The 15695-nt window shown below is 39.5% G+C and overlaps 3 protein-coding genes across 3 annotated transcripts; 1 reads left to right on the forward strand and 2 right to left on the reverse strand.

The window, feature by feature from the left end:
* Window positions 1–1350: 1350 nt before the first annotated feature.
* LOC137719778 (putative aspartic protease At2g35615) lies at window positions 1351–2691 on the reverse strand. The gene has a single exon (XM_068458800.2). It carries the CDS (start codon window positions 2689–2691, stop codon window positions 1351–1353), a length of 1341 nt encoding a protein of 446 aa, XP_068314901.2.
* A 3454-nt stretch (window positions 2692–6145) lies between these two features.
* Window positions 6146–11534, forward strand: LOC137719650 (uncharacterized). Its single transcript, XM_068458686.2, has 6 exons — window positions 6146–8543; window positions 8915–9543; window positions 9802–10011; window positions 10372–10589; window positions 10713–10772; window positions 10917–11534. The coding sequence occupies exons 1-6, from the start codon at window positions 6209–6211 to the stop codon at window positions 10963–10965; spliced, it is 3501 nt and encodes a 1166-aa protein (XP_068314787.2). The 5' UTR covers window positions 6146–6208; the 3' UTR covers window positions 10966–11534.
* A 198-nt stretch (window positions 11535–11732) lies between these two features.
* LOC137719651 (phosphatidylinositol 4-kinase gamma 4) lies at window positions 11733–14709 on the reverse strand. The gene is made up of 2 exons (XM_068458687.2): window positions 12641–14709; window positions 11733–12424 (listed from the first exon to the last, which is right to left on the reverse strand). Exons 1-2 carry the CDS (start codon window positions 14012–14014, stop codon window positions 12038–12040), a joined length of 1761 nt encoding a protein of 586 aa, XP_068314788.2. The 5' UTR covers window positions 14015–14709; the 3' UTR covers window positions 11733–12037.
* Window positions 14710–15695: the final 986 nt, after the last annotated feature.

A 15695-nucleotide genomic window follows, 5' to 3' on the forward strand; every position in this document is an offset into this window, starting at 1 on the left:
GAGAGGCTCATTGATAGCAAGCTTATTAGTGAGCACCCCTTTGAAGGAGAAATTTAGCTTATTAGTTCATGTTAATAGTACGTTTATAACACTACTATATGTTATAATATTAGTGGAGGTAGAGACAAGTGGGGATTATGACAGGTGGTGGAAGAGACAACATAAAGAGCTTGAGGAGGCGAGGGTGGAGGTAGAAGGTGACGGCAACGGAAGAGGATATAGACCATCTTTACAGGAGCGCTAAAACAAGAGATAGCCGGTGCGTAAGTCATAAATTTGATAAACATAAGGTGGAAAGAGAAACAATACAAGATTATCTTGAGTGAAACGAGCAACATATACAGCAAGTTTTTACGTAGAAAGGGGATGAGGAAAACACTACAGGTATGAAACCTAAAAGAACTTACATAAGGAGAAATGTTATTGGTATGAGAGATGGACATATTCTCACCATTGAGGATATGTAGTACGTCTGGGAGAAGGAAAATGAGGGATGTATTTGGGCCAAGCTGGTGCATAGTCTACGGGGGCAGAGAAGGCTGATTGCTGAAAACCCCATGGCTGAGTTTCGGGCTGCTGTTGGTGAAATCCCCACTGCTGGGATTGGGGATGTTGCCAGCGTCAGCCACCGCCTGTATGAGTGCTCCCATTGTTGCGATAATTACCACCTCCGCATCTGAAATGATTTCCACCAGTACTACGCCTTAACGAGGAGTTGTGAGAGGAAGCTTGGCCCGCGGGAGAAGGAGCGGATGCCATGAGAAGAGCCTGCCCGGAATTCAAGTTAGCAGAGGGCTTGGTGTTTTGCTGCTCCAATGAGAAGAGTTTGTGGCGAAGATCTGCAAAAGTAGGGAGCGGGCCATTGATGATTGCCGTGTTGAAACATAAATTAAGAGAGGAATCTGGAGATGAGTTGCAAAGTGAACCCAAAAAAAGAACAAAAATTTACTACTATTATATGAAAAGCCTCTCCAATGTCTCTGGAGTTCAACAAAAACCCCACCAATTTTCAATCTATTTATTCTCTCATTTATTGCCAAATTTTGCATCTTAATTCATAGACATAAAGAAAAAATATTACAAAATTTCCAAGAAGGGTTGAGACTGAGACTCAAATTCATAATCCTTATCCCATTAGAAAAACTTAAATACCTAACCAAAAAACCTTAATAAAATTATAAAAATAAAAAATAAATAAATAAAAAAAAATAAAAAACAAACATGTTACTAACTTGCTAACTTACAAACAAAACACAATCTCCTAACCGTATTATTTTCCAACACAACCCTATTGCAAGAGGGTTGTGAAAGCAAAAGTATAACAGTCCTCCTCTCCTTATAATTTTCATTTCATTCACACTCACCGTACTTGAGGGATACAATATTGTTGTCCAAGTCATATCCAACATTCACGTTTTGTTGTTGGTACATTCCAAAAATGGTATAGTCTGAGCTTCCTTCATTTAGGCTCATGGCCAAGCAGAGATTTCCCTCAGAATTCACAATCCAAGTGTTCTCGTCGCCCAACGGAAAGTCTAGTCCTGTGAAATGGAACACAATTTCCGGCGTTATATCCAATCTGAAACCACTACGATAATTGTAACATAGTGGGAAAAGTCCATCCACATCTGTCACTGGTTTGAAATCCGACAAAGCATTCATCATTCCCAACTTGAACTCAATAAAAGCATCAAATGCAAGCAAAGTAAAAGTTGTTGCTGAATCCATGAAAACTCCTCCTCGGTCTGCCGTCATGTCAAACACTGACCTTGAAATATTGAGCAGTGTTCCATCAATACTAATCCCTTCTAAGCTTAGCTGGTACAAACCATATTGACCGCTCAAAAGCGAAGTTTGCGTCTCTTCTTCCGTGATTACTGCCGCTGAACCAAATCTCACAGAGCTATGGTTACCTTTATCTTTAGAAGGTATGCAATATGAAATACGATGTAATGGAATCTGGCTAACAAGTGAAGAAGGTTGTCTACTTAAACCGACAATTCCCGGTGCAGGGTATCCTGCAGTTGTGTCAACATTAGAGTGACCACAACCAATGATTATATTTTGGAAACTAATGCTACCACTTAATCCATCATCTTCAAGCGTGACGGTTTCTGTGGCAACGTCTCCTTCGGTGAATGATCCGTCCATATAGTTAATCTCATACTTACATTCGCCGTTTGGATTAGGGCAGCGGGCACCTGAGGCTGTGTTGCACACAATCGAGCCACACATTGCCTTCTCATAGCTTTGTGAGCTTGCAGGATTGTATATTGGTATGGTTTGACTGAAACACTGGTCACAAGGCTCACACTGCAGCCAAGTCAAGTGGCTGCCAGTGTCAAAGACTCCGAAGGTGTCAACTTCCGGGGTGCCGACTTTAAACCTCATGATGTAATCTCCTGGGCTTTGATCAATAGGCGCCCAGACGTAACTGCTTGAATAACCGCTCCACGTTTTATTTGACATTAGCCAGTTGAAGTAGTTCTGTCTCGCTATGGTTCTGCGGCCGGATGATTTTATGAGATCAGCACGTGTTGCCCTAGGGTTGTAGAGCGGAGATGCGGGGGAGTCGCGGTGAATGAGACGCGCCTCAAAGCCTTTAACGGATGCTTTAGGAGAAGACATGGAGGAAGGGACGGTGATGATTGAAATTAGTGCAACGAGGGAGAATATTAGTGTTGATGCCATGGTTGGTAGACATGCAGGTCTAAAATTTTAGAGCATTGTTGTATAGCAGGGGGAGGTAATATATAGGGTTGGATCAAGGTCTGTAAAGTGTAATTGATATTTGCTTCAGTGTATGGTAATTGGAAAGAAACCTAGATACGTAGTAGATCAAGTAAGTATTGTGTATTAACCCTATTTAAAGTTATCTTGTACTCCAAGACATTTATATTTCCTTAAATGTATCGAGTAATTGTTTGTAATTTCTTATAAGAATCGAGTAATATTTGTGTAGTGGCAGATGTGGAATTGGGAGAAATCAGTTTCGTTACTTGTAGGGCAAGATGTTAGGATTCTTGTATTAAAAATACGTTTAGTCCCTTCTTCAATTTTATCAATCAAATAAATATTCGGCCAAATCAAACTTAATTAGTCACATGTTTATCTGAAGGGGAAAGTCACATGTTTATTCGGATTTGTCAATCTACAAGTTATAGCTTGTAACGTTATGGAGGACATTGCTATTGTCTACGGATATAAGCTTATTTGATGAATTTCTCAATTGAAGTTGTGTAGTTGTAGTACTATATGCGATGTTCTAAAAATCGCAGGCGGTAATCAGTGGTGGCAGTTTGGGGCTAAGCATTTTTTTTAATTTTAATAAAATTTATTTTATTAATATATAAATAAGTTTATTTATACTTAAGAACAAAATATATATACTTGGGGAACATAAAATGCAAATGAAAGAATATATAAATTATAAAGGGGGTGTGTGGATTATATAAATTATAAAGGGGGTGTGCTATACAAGCATATGTTTTTTTATTTTTCTCACATCTCTTGTTAATTTACGTCATTTGATTTTCTTCAATTCATCTGATCCGACGGTTGAAAATTAAATAAATATAAAATAAGTAAAAATAGATGTGTGGATATCATATCTCATTATAAAGTACTACGGTTTATTGAATAGATGGATATTGAAGTGACCATGGCAAAGAGACGCAAGCAATCGCATGGAGAGAGTGTTTGAGTTCCCCTTCCTTGCTTGATGAGAGTGGGTCATAACCGTAAATTACTTATAAAAAGAATTCACTTAGCCAGTCTAGGTACCCAATGCAATTTTTTTAAGTACTTAGGTATTCGAGCCAACCATCTAGATTGTGTTTAGAACACTAACCATATGCTGCATATAAATAAGGAAAAATGTCTAATATTACTTGGAGAAAATAGGTAGATAACAATTCAGATATCTCATGTTACTGTTGAAGATGGTGGGAGAAAGGACCTTGCATGAGTTTATAAGTAGGATTACCCTCTTTATTGCCAATAAGTTTTATGGTAGAATCTCAAATTTCTTCATTTACAAAGATGATGCCAATGAAAATTACAAGTACCACATATTTAGGTGCCATCATTACTAATAATCCCTAATAAAGCTAGAGTCCCTGCCTATGTGTGTAAATTTGTCCCACGTTTTTAAGTATACCGACATAAATTTGTACACTTGAAGGATGTGACGTTGTTAACTGAAATCATACCCAACATTCACATTCCAGTGCTGGTACATTCCAAAGATAGTAAGACCTGCAAAACTCAAAATAGCCAGTCAGTAGTGTCCTTGAGAATTCACAGCCCAAGTGTTATCCGCACTTACCGGAAACTCCAGTCCCGTGAAATGAAGCACAATTTCCGGCGTTTTATCCGCTTGAAACCGGCTATCATCGTAACAAATTATGAAAATGCCATCATAATCTCCCACTCTACGGAAATCTGATAAAGCATATATGATTACCTTCTCAGCTTACTAAAGCTCCAAATGCAAGCATAGTATGAGTTGTTGCCGAGTCCATGAAAACACCTCCCTCCCCACCTGCGGTCATATTAAAAACTGAACTCGAAACATTGAGCGTTGCGCCATCGACGCTAATGCCCTCTAAGTTTAGATAGTACTAACCATTTTCACCGCTCAACCAAGGTGTTTGAGTTTTTTGCCTCAGTTTCAGTGACCACTGCCAGCCGGTAGTAACCCAATTTTCACGTTGCTGTTATTGTAGATGCCATTATTTTTGGAAGAAATGCAATACGAAAGGTGGGGGTACGAAATCTGACCAACAAGCGAAGAAGGCTCTCTCCTAACTCCTATGTCCCACAACTCCAGGTGGGTGATGACCTGCTTTTGTTTCGACATTGGTGTGACCTCAACTGATAATCATGTTTGTTAAGTTAATGTTACCACTTAATCCATCGTGTTCAAGCATGATTGTCTCCGTGGCAATGTCTCCTTCGGTATCCATCTTGGTACGCAATTTTGTACCGGCATTTGCCTTTCGGATCAGGGCAATGGGCATCTGAGGTTGTATTGCACTCGATGGAGCCGCACATTACCTTCTGATAGCTGTCTGAGTTTGCAGGATCAAATGTTGGTATGCCTTGTTCGTAGCATTTTTCACAAGGCTTACACTGAAACCAAATTAAATCGCTGGCCATGTCGAAAATCCCAAAGGTGTCAACTCTTGGGGTGCCAACTTTGAACCTCATGATGTTGTCTCCATGGTCTCTATCAATCGGCGTGCTGAATGGAATTGCGCCGTGTTTTACCTGACATTAGCCATTTGAAGTAGTTTTGTCTAGCTATGATTCTGCGGCGAGCTGATTTGATGCGATTGGTAGGTGTGGCCTTGAGGTTGTAGAACGGGGATTGAGGAGAGTCGCGATGAATGAGACGTGCCTCAAAACCATGGACCGTTGTCTTAGGAGAAGACATGGACGATGGAGGTATGGTGATCTTGATTGAAATTAGTAAGAGGAGGAGGGAGAATATCAGAGTCGAGGCCATGGTTGCTAGCCCCCGCCTAGCCCTAGGTGTGGAGTTTATAGGGCAGGTTCAAGGTTTATAGTTGGTAATTTTTTGGGGTTGATCTGTATACGATGAAGCAACCTAAGATTGGATGAACTGGTATATAATTACCATACAAGAAATACATTGTATTCTCAAGTTTCTAAATGTGGGGAAAGTATAGATGGTAAGACAACCTAGACATGAATGAATTGTGTTGTGATGACCCCTAACAGAAAAATATGTGTGCACCTGCAATCCTTCACATGAATTTTGTCATCGTCAGTTGTCCATATGAGTAGAAAAATTTAACTTTTTTACATTGTGAGCGTTACATGCATAATTTTAACGAGAAAAACTTGCATGCAACGGAATGTCATTGTGACGGTATTCCAAACTAATCATGTAAACGATTATCAGTAAATGATAAACTTAAAATATCGCTACAATATTAATCCCGTTATATGTAAGTACTTACTACTACTATTACTTCTCCGCATATGTGGCATACTAATGTGTAGAGCATCATATTTGTTCACCCAAAAAATGCTAGCTTTTGAAATCTTTAATTAGTACGACATATGTTACATGTCGTTCTCCTTCATGAACGACGTGTCATAATATACCAACTGACAAATACTGAAAAACCCCTCCAAAATCTCCGCGAAAGCTCTGAATGTAACCTCTCAATCTTCATCCATGGAGGTTCTCTCTCTCACATCACCTTTCCCTTCCAAATCTCCCGTCAAATCTCCGAACAAGAAAACCCCATTTCGGTACAACATTCGCACCTTCGATTTCCACAAAAACCCATCATTTTCCATCTATTTACTCTCCTGTAACAGCAGAAAGTTTCGAGCTTTCGCTCAGTTCGGTGGGCCCACCAGCCGCAGAAACTCGCTGAGGAAGAAGCTCACTGACGGGCAAAAGGTGAACCAGAATTCAATTCCTTTAAACCCAAGTTCTGAATTTCAGTTTTTGAATAGTAATTTTGTTGATTCTGAGAGTCAATTTAGCAATTTGGTTTCTGATGATGGTGCGAAAGAGAGCAAATTTGGTAATGGGGTTGCTGATGATAGTGTAGCTGAAACGGGTAATGTAGAAGAATCGAATTCGAAACGTCTTGGTGATTCGGTTTTGTTGAGTAAATTGGAGAGTTGGATGGAGCAGTATAAGAGGGATACTGAGTACTGGGGCATTGGTTCGGGTCATATTTTTACTGTTGTCCAAGATTCTGATGGTAGTGTGAAAGCAGTTTCGGTTAATGAGGATGAAATCTTGAGGAGAAGCCGGGTTGAGCGAGAAGAATTGGAGGGCTCGGCGGAGGTGAACCTGAAAATTTTGCAGGCGGAGAGTTTAGCTAGAGAGATGGAGAGAGGGAACAATGGGATTCCGAGGAATAGTTCCATAGCCAAGTTTGTTAATGAGGGTGAGGGTGAGGGTCTTGTGAAGGCGATTCAGGGTTTTACTCTTGGACCTGAGTTGATACCAAAGCTATCTCGAGTTGGGAGATTGGTGTTGTATGGTGTCATTGCGTTGTGGGCATTGAAGAAGTTATTCACTTTTGGAAATAAAGAAGAGCGGTACTCGGAATTGGAGAAGGAAATGATGAGGAGAAAGATCAAGGCAAGAAAGGAGAAAGAGATGTTAGAACCGAGCAGTGTGGAAGTTGTTCAAGCAGCTCCAGAACTGCCACTGGGTTCCTTTAAAAAGCCTAGCCTTGACAAGCAAGAACTTATGAAGGTTGTTGTGAGAGAAAAATCATCAAATGGTAACCTGGCTCTACAAGTTTCTCCAAGTTCCATGACTGCTGCTGTGAATACAGATTTTGATGATAAAGTTCATGAAATCAGAAATATGGCCAGGCAAGCGCGAGAAATTGAGAGCAGGGATAGGGATAGAAACGATATTCAGACTCTGAATGATGAAATTTCAGATGGAACTGTGAATGAAAATTCGGATGAAATAGAAACTGTCAAACGGCATGGAGAAGGGGAAGCAAATATTCTAACCAACCTTGTAAATGGAGATTTCAGGCAAAGTGAGGGTCGTGATGATACTTCTTCTATTAAAAAGTTAGACTTTGTTGAGGACGGGCATAATCAAACTTCTAGTATTTTGAATATCGAAGTTTCAGATGATAGGGAAAGCACTAACCGGGATGTAACAGACTGTAAACGGAATTTGCAGTTACCAGACAATGCTCCTTTTAGGGAGTCCAGCAAGTCCAGCAATGGTACCCGTCAAGTCAAACCAAGGGTTATAAGATCAGTGAAAGAAGCTAGGGAGTATCTTTCCAAAAAACATGACAAAACAAAGCTAAATGAAGAGCCCCGATTTGAACCTGTCCCCAGAAGTGATGTTCTTGGAAGGCTACAAAGTGATAAAGACTTTGGTAACAATGGAAGCCAGGGAGGGTTCGTGGTCAATAATGTTTTAGCTCATGTGATTCCAGATGAAACATCAGATCCTCCATCTACCGAAAATGCTTCTGAAGATTATGATCTGAAGGATGAAAAATTTGAAGCTATAAAGAGTGATAAACCTGATGAAACCGAGAAAAGACACTTCATGGACGATGATCAAAAGGAACAGGTTTCTTTAGATCATGAAAGTAGTAACAGTGATTCAATGACAGAACCATCTGTTAAATATGAGAAGTGGATGGAGGAAAACTTTAAGGAATTTGAACCTATAGCTAAGAAGATTGGAGTTGGTTTTAGAGATAATTACATGGTTTCAAAAGGAAAAGCAGATCAAGAATCAATTATGAGTTCGGACATGACTAAGCTTGGATCTAATGAAGAAGATGACAGTGAACATGAATGGATGAAAGATGATAGTCTTAGGGAAATTGTGCTTCAAGTCCGAGACAATGAATTGGCAGGACGGGATCCGTTTCATATGATGGATGCTGAAGATAAGGATGCATTCTTCAAGGGTCTTGAGAAGAAAGTTGAGACAGAGAATAAAAAGCTGACGAAACTGCATGAGTTGCTCCATGCGAACATTGAAAACCTCAATTATGGTGCAGGTAATTTTTGGACACATACCTATTGATCTACTTTTCAGAAAGGGTCAATTTCATTGTACAGCATTCTCACTATGGTGAGATATTTCAAGTTTTTACTGCAACCAGTTCGATAGGCCTCATAGGTTTTCTGGTGGTAGTTTACTCTTCTCTTTGTATTTGTTAGCTAAACCGGTTCCTTACATAACTAGATCCATTGACCGCTTGTTAGGCCGACTATTTGTTAATATAATCTTTCTCTTGGACATGGAAAATGGAGGGCTGTAGTTATGGTAGCTTTTAGGTTTAAATCTTTCCAACTAATGAGAAGATTGGATATTTGATTTTTCTTGAATACATATTTTGCTTGGACTAATATTTTGCTTTCCTTGTAGATGGTATCAGCATCTATGATTCACCAGAGAAAATTATACCCCGCTGGAAAGGTCCCCCAATAGAAAAGAGTCCGGAGTTCTTGAATTATTTGCAAGAGCAGCGGATGGCAATTTTTGCTGAGAATAGTGAGATTTTGGTGAATAAAGATGAGCAGAACTTTCTTCAGAACTCAACAGGATCCCAATCCCATGAGAGTATTGCTGCTACTTCCATAACCAATGACCCAAATAAGAAGGATATTAGCAGTTCAAAGACAATTATAGAAGGGAGTGATGGTTCTGCTAGAACTGGCAAAAAATCAGGAAAGGAGTTTTGGCAACACACGAAAAAATGGTCTCAGGGGTTTTTGGAATCCTACAATGCGGAGACAGACCCAGAAATTAAATCCACTATGAGGGACATGGGGAAGGGTTTAGATCGATGGATCACTGAAAAAGAAATACAGGAAGCTGCTGATCTGATGGACAGAATGCCTGAAAAAAGTAAGGAATTCATGGAAAAGAAACTCAGCAAGCTTAAGAGAGAGATGGAATTGTTTGGGCCACAGGCTGTAGTGAGCAAATACCGTGAATATGCAGAAGATAAGAAAGAAGATTACTTGTGGTGGTTAGATCTGCCTTATGTGCTGGTAAGCTAGATATGCGCTTCGACTTTTCTGCAATTTTTTAAGCTTGATTTGTGCTGTCAGTTCATTCCCCAATAGTTTCATCTTCTGGAATTAGTTGTCATCTAACACTATATTCAAGTTCCAGGAGGTCCTGGGTTTCAAACCTCTAATCCTTATTCCACATCTATTTGGTTTTTAACATCCGCCTTGATTTTAAGCTTTATGTAGATATTTTTCCCCAATACTCAACCAGTAGTTAATTCTCTCTGTACTTACCAGTGCATTGAGCTGTACACAGTTGATAATGAAGAACAAAGGATTGGATTTTATTCATTGGAGATGGCTGCGGATCTTGAATTGGAACCGAAGCCGTACCATGTGATTGCTTTCGAGGACAGTAATGATTGCAAAAATCTCTGTTATATCATCCAGGCTCAAATGGAAACACATGGGAATGGCCATGCCTTTGTTGTTGCCCAGCCACCGAAGGTAAAGAATTAATTTGTTTTCAGTTCTGAAGATCATCATTCTTCAGTTGCAGCTGTTGAAAATTTCTTGCAATTCATGGTCTTAGCAAATTATATTCTCTCAAGAGAGGCCAACTTGGGTGGAATAGCCATTTTATATTTTCAATATCACTCAGTTAACAGGACTCGTAATGTTTTTTCATTTTAAGACGACACTTGAGATGTGAGACTCTATGGTTTTCATAGGTTATCCCACTCACAAATTAAATCTCTTTCCCGACTGCTGTTCAATTGTTCCCCTTCAATTGTTCAGTCTAATCTTTATTGATCTGTTGAGGTGGGTGACCGATTTATCTGAACCGTCCACTTATCTCCTCTCCAGGATGTTTTTCGGGAAGCCAAAACAAATGGCTTCGGTGTAACTGTCATTAGGAAAGGAGAGCTTCCGCTCAATGTGGACCAAACTTTGGAAGAAGTGGAGGATCAGATCAGTGAGATTGGGAGCAAAATATACCATGATAAGATCATGCAGGAGCGCTCTATGGATATAAGCTCGTTGATGAAGGGTGTATTTGGGTTCAGCGGCAAACCTATTATGAAGTAATTTCTTAACTTTAATAAAGTTGTTTCCATACAATACTTACCTGGTTTATGGAACATGATTTCATTGTATTCTGTTTTCGAAGTAGTCACATTTTTGCATCCTGACTATCTTGATCACAGAAAAAGACCAACACAGACGATGAAGAGTGCAATTGGTTTCAGCGGCAAGCCTGCTAAGAAGTAAGTCCGTCAATCTGATGGAGTTGTTTCCATGCAATACTTAACCAGCACGGAACACCAAAGCATTGATTTGTGTTATTTTACCATAGCATTTTATTTTCTTAGTACGAACATTTTCTTACGTCTTGATGTCTTTGATTGCAGAAAAAGATCGAAGAAAATGCTGAAGAAGCCCAGCAAGAAAGAAAGGTGATGCTTCATATGCATGCTCCGAGAGACAACAGTAATCGAGCATGTAAGAAGTTCATGGTAATGTCAAACTCCGCATGCTTATTCCGGTCGCTGCACAAACGCTGGACAAACTCTGTACAAGTACCCGGAGCTCCATGATTTGGTGCCAAGCATTTACCTTTCAGGTTACCTTTTACCGAAGTCACCGTCTCGTGCATTCTTACACCGGCGCAGAAGTTGCAATAGTCAATTGTGCATGTTGCCCATTCTTCTCACCCAAAGACTAGCCATTGCAGCAGTTCGGCTAGCTCCCAATTCCGACTCCGAGTGGTCACTTGCAACAACACATCTTCGGAGCTGGTTCCTTAAATATTAATTCCTATATATTTGCTTTAATTTGTGAATAATTTCCAACCTCATTGGATTTTGCCCTTTTATCTTATTGTAATTCCAACTTAATTTAACAAGCTGGAAAATGCATCGACTGAGTGCACCGGAGTATTAATGGAGTAGGTGGAAGTGACGAGTGTATACGATATGTTTCACCGTAGCATTGGATGCAACGTGGTATTGTAGATTTTGCCCACAGTACATGTGAGTTTCAACGTACCTGATGTGTCCAACAAATCAAATGGCTCATTTAATTCATTAAAACCGAAACAATTCCGATTGTATCAACCACCAATGCCAACAAGTTGCCATTTTCCTATTTGATTCTTAAACATTTATCAAAATATAGTTGTCTGATATGCATTTTTGGAATATGCAGTATCCAGAACAAAAAAAGCATCCCAAACCTAACAAATGAAATTTTCTGTCTTCAAAACAAACTTCAGAGCTATTACAAATGGATTAGAAATTGTCACGAAATGAACCACGAACTTCACTACAAGTCAACCGAAACTGGATTTTGGTCTGTAAGGAAAAGCACGAATACAAAAGAAACTGCGGTCTATAATGAAAAAACGGATACGAAATTGAAGGTGTATGGGCAAAAGGAGGGCTAGTCCTCTTGCTATACAAACATATGTACGCTGATCACATGGTCATACACACTTTATGTACCTATGTTCTCCACATGATTCAGCATCCCGTTACGAAGGTGATCTTGCAATCTCATCAAGGTGACGGTCCATAATTTGGGACACGGCCTCAAGAAAAGCATCTTCACTTGAATCAGGGAGCACAGAATCCTCTGCTTCTTGCACTATCTCCTCAATGACGGATTCCTTGTTCAAGCTTTTTCTGCACATTATGTTTCCTATGGCAAAGGGAGTGAACTGTCTCTCTGCCCCTTTCTTCAACAGCATGGTTGAAATGCGCAGTGTGCGAGCACATTTGCGGGGCATGTACCATCCATGGAACTTCAAAAGGGCAATATCTTCTTCTGCATCCAGTGATTTGATGTAATCAATGACCTCGTCAGCATAAGGCTTGCGTGCTTGTGGCCAATACAACCAGTCAAATGTAATGTCTTCAAACTGCAGGAACAAGACAATGCACATGAAATTAGTATTACAATATCAGAAAACAAAAATGAAAATAAATCTCCTAGATAATGTCATGGCAATGAGCTGATGACTATATGATGCAGATAGATTTCAGGAAAACGAGAAAAGAAACGCCAAAAACAATAACAAAATGACAACAAGGACAAATCACTGCCAGTTAATAAAAGTTTAAGTGAATGTACTTACCGTTTCAGGTAAGCAGTACCCATGATCAATTGGAATCAGCACAGTCCGGCCATCTTCACCCTCTTTGCCCAGCAAAATGTTTCCTGCATGCCTGTCCGCATTTGCCAATCTGATATCCAAAACAGAAATCTTATGCACTTCCTCAGTTGGGAAAGCTGCAGGGCCCATGTCTTCACAACTTCCACTATTCTCCATGAACTTCTGCAAGGACCCGACCTTAACAGTTGCATCCCCAGGATGGTTGAACACTTTATGAAAGCACTTGACAATAAATGTTGGGGGGACCCCAGCAAAGCCCTTTGCATTACCAAACAGCATGCGATGCCCACCCAATGGATGATCCAAGAGGTAAGCAGCCACTTCTCTAAGTGCTCCTTCTCCAACTCTTGTTCCCCTTTTCAATCCTTCACCATCCAATGACAATGGCAGCCCCCTCGGATTGTTTTGAGCCATAGGCTCCTCATCAATTGGCTTAAAAACAGATACATGCTTTTGACCTGAAGAGTCTGGCATAAAATACGCTCCTCCAGTACCCTCCATGGACCTAATTGGATAACTCCCACTATGTAGTCCGTCAGACGTGTCATTAACCATGTCCCAAATCTGGGAAGGTAATTCAATCTTGGAGTTAACAATGACAGGCTCCAACCAAAAACCCCTGTCAGGAGGTTTTCTCGGCACAACTTCATAACCTCTCTTAAAGTCATGCTGACCAGCTTCATACTGTCGCTTCACATTATCTCCACCAACTTCATAATTTTTTCCATCATCCAACTGTGATGCCACAACTGACAATTCAAAGTTCTTCTCAACTGGTCTGGCCCTAACTTTTGCAGACTTCCGAACCAACAGATGTAAGACAGCATCATTATGTTTACATAAGTCATCAATAAGTCTCTGATCTTCAAGTAGTTTCCCATCACACACAACTTCTTGTTTTTCTAGATCAACAAACTCTTTATTCTTCTTTGCAATCTTTTGTTTCACATATCCAACATCTTTACCACGTTCGACATGGAAGGTAAACTCTTTCCCACAAGTTGTTTGGACATTGATCTCTTGAAGGTCAGAAAGCCTAAGGACCAAATGTAGAATATTCCCATCCGTTACCCCGTATTCCCGGAGTATGGAATTGCTCCTAGCCAGTTCTCTACCTCCACAAACTAACTTTTGCTTCTTAGCAACAAACCCTTTGTAGGTTTGTATCCTAAGCTTCACTGACTCAATAGAGTCCGATTCCAAAACACTCATGGGAGTAGTTGACCCAGACACAGAGAGATATATCAATATCGATTCATCCAAAGACATACACGGTTGGGGAAACCCGGGCTCACTGTGAGCCGGAGTAAGAGTAGCAATACCGGCGGACGACATTATGCTCTTAATTCGAAATTTTCCAAGAAGGTCAAAAAGCTCTTCAAATCAATGCAGAACTTTCAAACCCTAGGAAAACTATACACATATTTACAAGAATGCAGCCATATCTAACCCTAAATTGACCACCCGATTAATACCCAGATGATCAAACAAACCCTAGATTCAATTTTCACAAACTATACAACAAAAGGAACAAACTTGAATACCCTCCTCCCCTCCAAAAGAAAAGGGAAAAAGTACCCACAGATCCAACCCCTATAAATCCATCACCTACAAACCGAAATTACAGAACCCAAGTAAAAATCCAAGAACCCACAAACCAATCGGCAAAACAAAATCCTACAAATTGGAGCCAGCAAATTACCAATAACAAGTTACAGGGGCAAATCAATAACAAAGATCACGATTCTTACCGAGAAGGAAGAACCGGAAAGAAGGGAGTGACTGAAGAGAATTCAGCTCGATTGCGATTTGTCGTGTAGCAGCTTAGGGTACGTAATTCGGGGGAAAATGAGAGAGGAAGAGGAAGGAAGAAGCGTGTAGACGGTGAGATGTGAGGAGTGGAGAGAGGAGAGGTGAGGTGTTGGATTTTGACGACGAATAAGTAATTTATATTTTTAATTAATTAATTAAATTGCCGTGGGAATGTTCGCAGAAGCAACGCGACAGACAGTTGAAGTGCTGACCAAGTTAAGGAGAAAGACGGTGGGAAAAGTTAAACGCCCTTTAAGCAGCGTGGCTTGCCCAATTAGGAAAAGCCACGTGTCTAATTGCTGATTAATCGGTGATTAATTTTGTTTGGAATTATTAGAAATGACTGAGTAAAAAAAAGAACCAGCCTTTTCGACCAAACAAAAAGAATATTCTTTTTTGTTGAATGAAAGAAAGTAAGGATCCGATTGCCACATTTTGAAATTTTAAAAACTCAAATGCCAAATTGTAAAGGAAATATTAGAATATAATTTTTTTTTTTTTTTAACAAGCGATATTATCCAGACTAGGGGATGAGTTTAACCTTACAATATGCTAGTAATAATATAGTTTAAATTCGTATTCTGCGAGAATCAAACCTAATAAAAAATTAGATGGCTTAATCATCCCGCTGGTTCACAGAGACCAGCATGGCTTGCAATTATTGAGAAAATTTTTTTTTTTTTCCGAAAGTTTTAAAGATGATAAAGTAGTTTTTATTCTCTAATTCTTGTATATGTGGCGCTTTTTTTTTTTTTTTTTTTTTTTTTTTCGTATTCTGAAGTTTTATTCCATGTGATATTCTTCAACAAGATTTTTTATCGAGCTCTGTATTTTTAGGGTACGATGTTGGTCTATTTGTGTTGTTGTTTTGGATTGCATTGTATATATTTTGTTTTATATGTATTTTTTCTTGAGAATTGTTATTGGTACTCTAAAATTCTTATTTTACACTCCAAACTTTCTATATTTAGAAAGAAAAATACATTTGTGAGGAGTGTAAAATGAGATTTTTGGAGTACTAATAACACTTCTCTTTTTCTTTTGTGAACGAGCGATATTATCTACGCTAAAGGGGAAGAAGGTGGGCTTAGTCTCACAATGAGCAAGTAATAATTTGTCTAAATTCGCTTTTAGCAAGAATCGAAACTAAGACCTTTGTTTTGTTTTGTCTCATGATAACTTATTTAGGAACATGTCTTTTTAA

Source organism: Pyrus communis, chromosome 1 (assembly GCF_041283825.1).
Source record: "Pyrus communis isolate YQ-2024b chromosome 1, ASM4128382v1, whole genome shotgun sequence".
In the NCBI taxonomy this organism is placed as follows: Eukaryota; Viridiplantae; Streptophyta; class Magnoliopsida; order Rosales; family Rosaceae; genus Pyrus; species Pyrus communis.

Coding starts and splice junctions, on each gene's coding strand:
- LOC137719778 (XM_068458800.2), bottom strand. CDS start 2,691: ATGGCATCAACACTAATATTCTCCCTCGTTGCACTAATTTCAATCATC.
- LOC137719650 (XM_068458686.2), top strand. CDS start 6,209: ATGGAGGTTCTCTCTCTCACATCACCTTTCCCTTCCAAATCTCCCGTC. Junction 9,544..9,801: donor TAGATCTGCCTTATGTGCTG/GTAAGCTAGATA, acceptor TGTACTTACCAG/TGCATTGAGCTGTACACAGT. Junction 10,773..10,916: donor AGCGGCAAGCCTGCTAAGAA/GTAAGTCCGTCA, acceptor CTTTGATTGCAG/AAAAAGATCGAAGAAAATGC.
- LOC137719651 (XM_068458687.2), bottom strand. CDS start 14,014: ATGTCGTCCGCCGGTATTGCTACTCTTACTCCGGCTCACAGTGAGCCC. Junction 12,425..12,640: donor GGTACTGCTTACCTGAAACG/GTAAGTACATTC, acceptor TTGTTCCTGCAG/TTTGAAGACATTACATTTGA.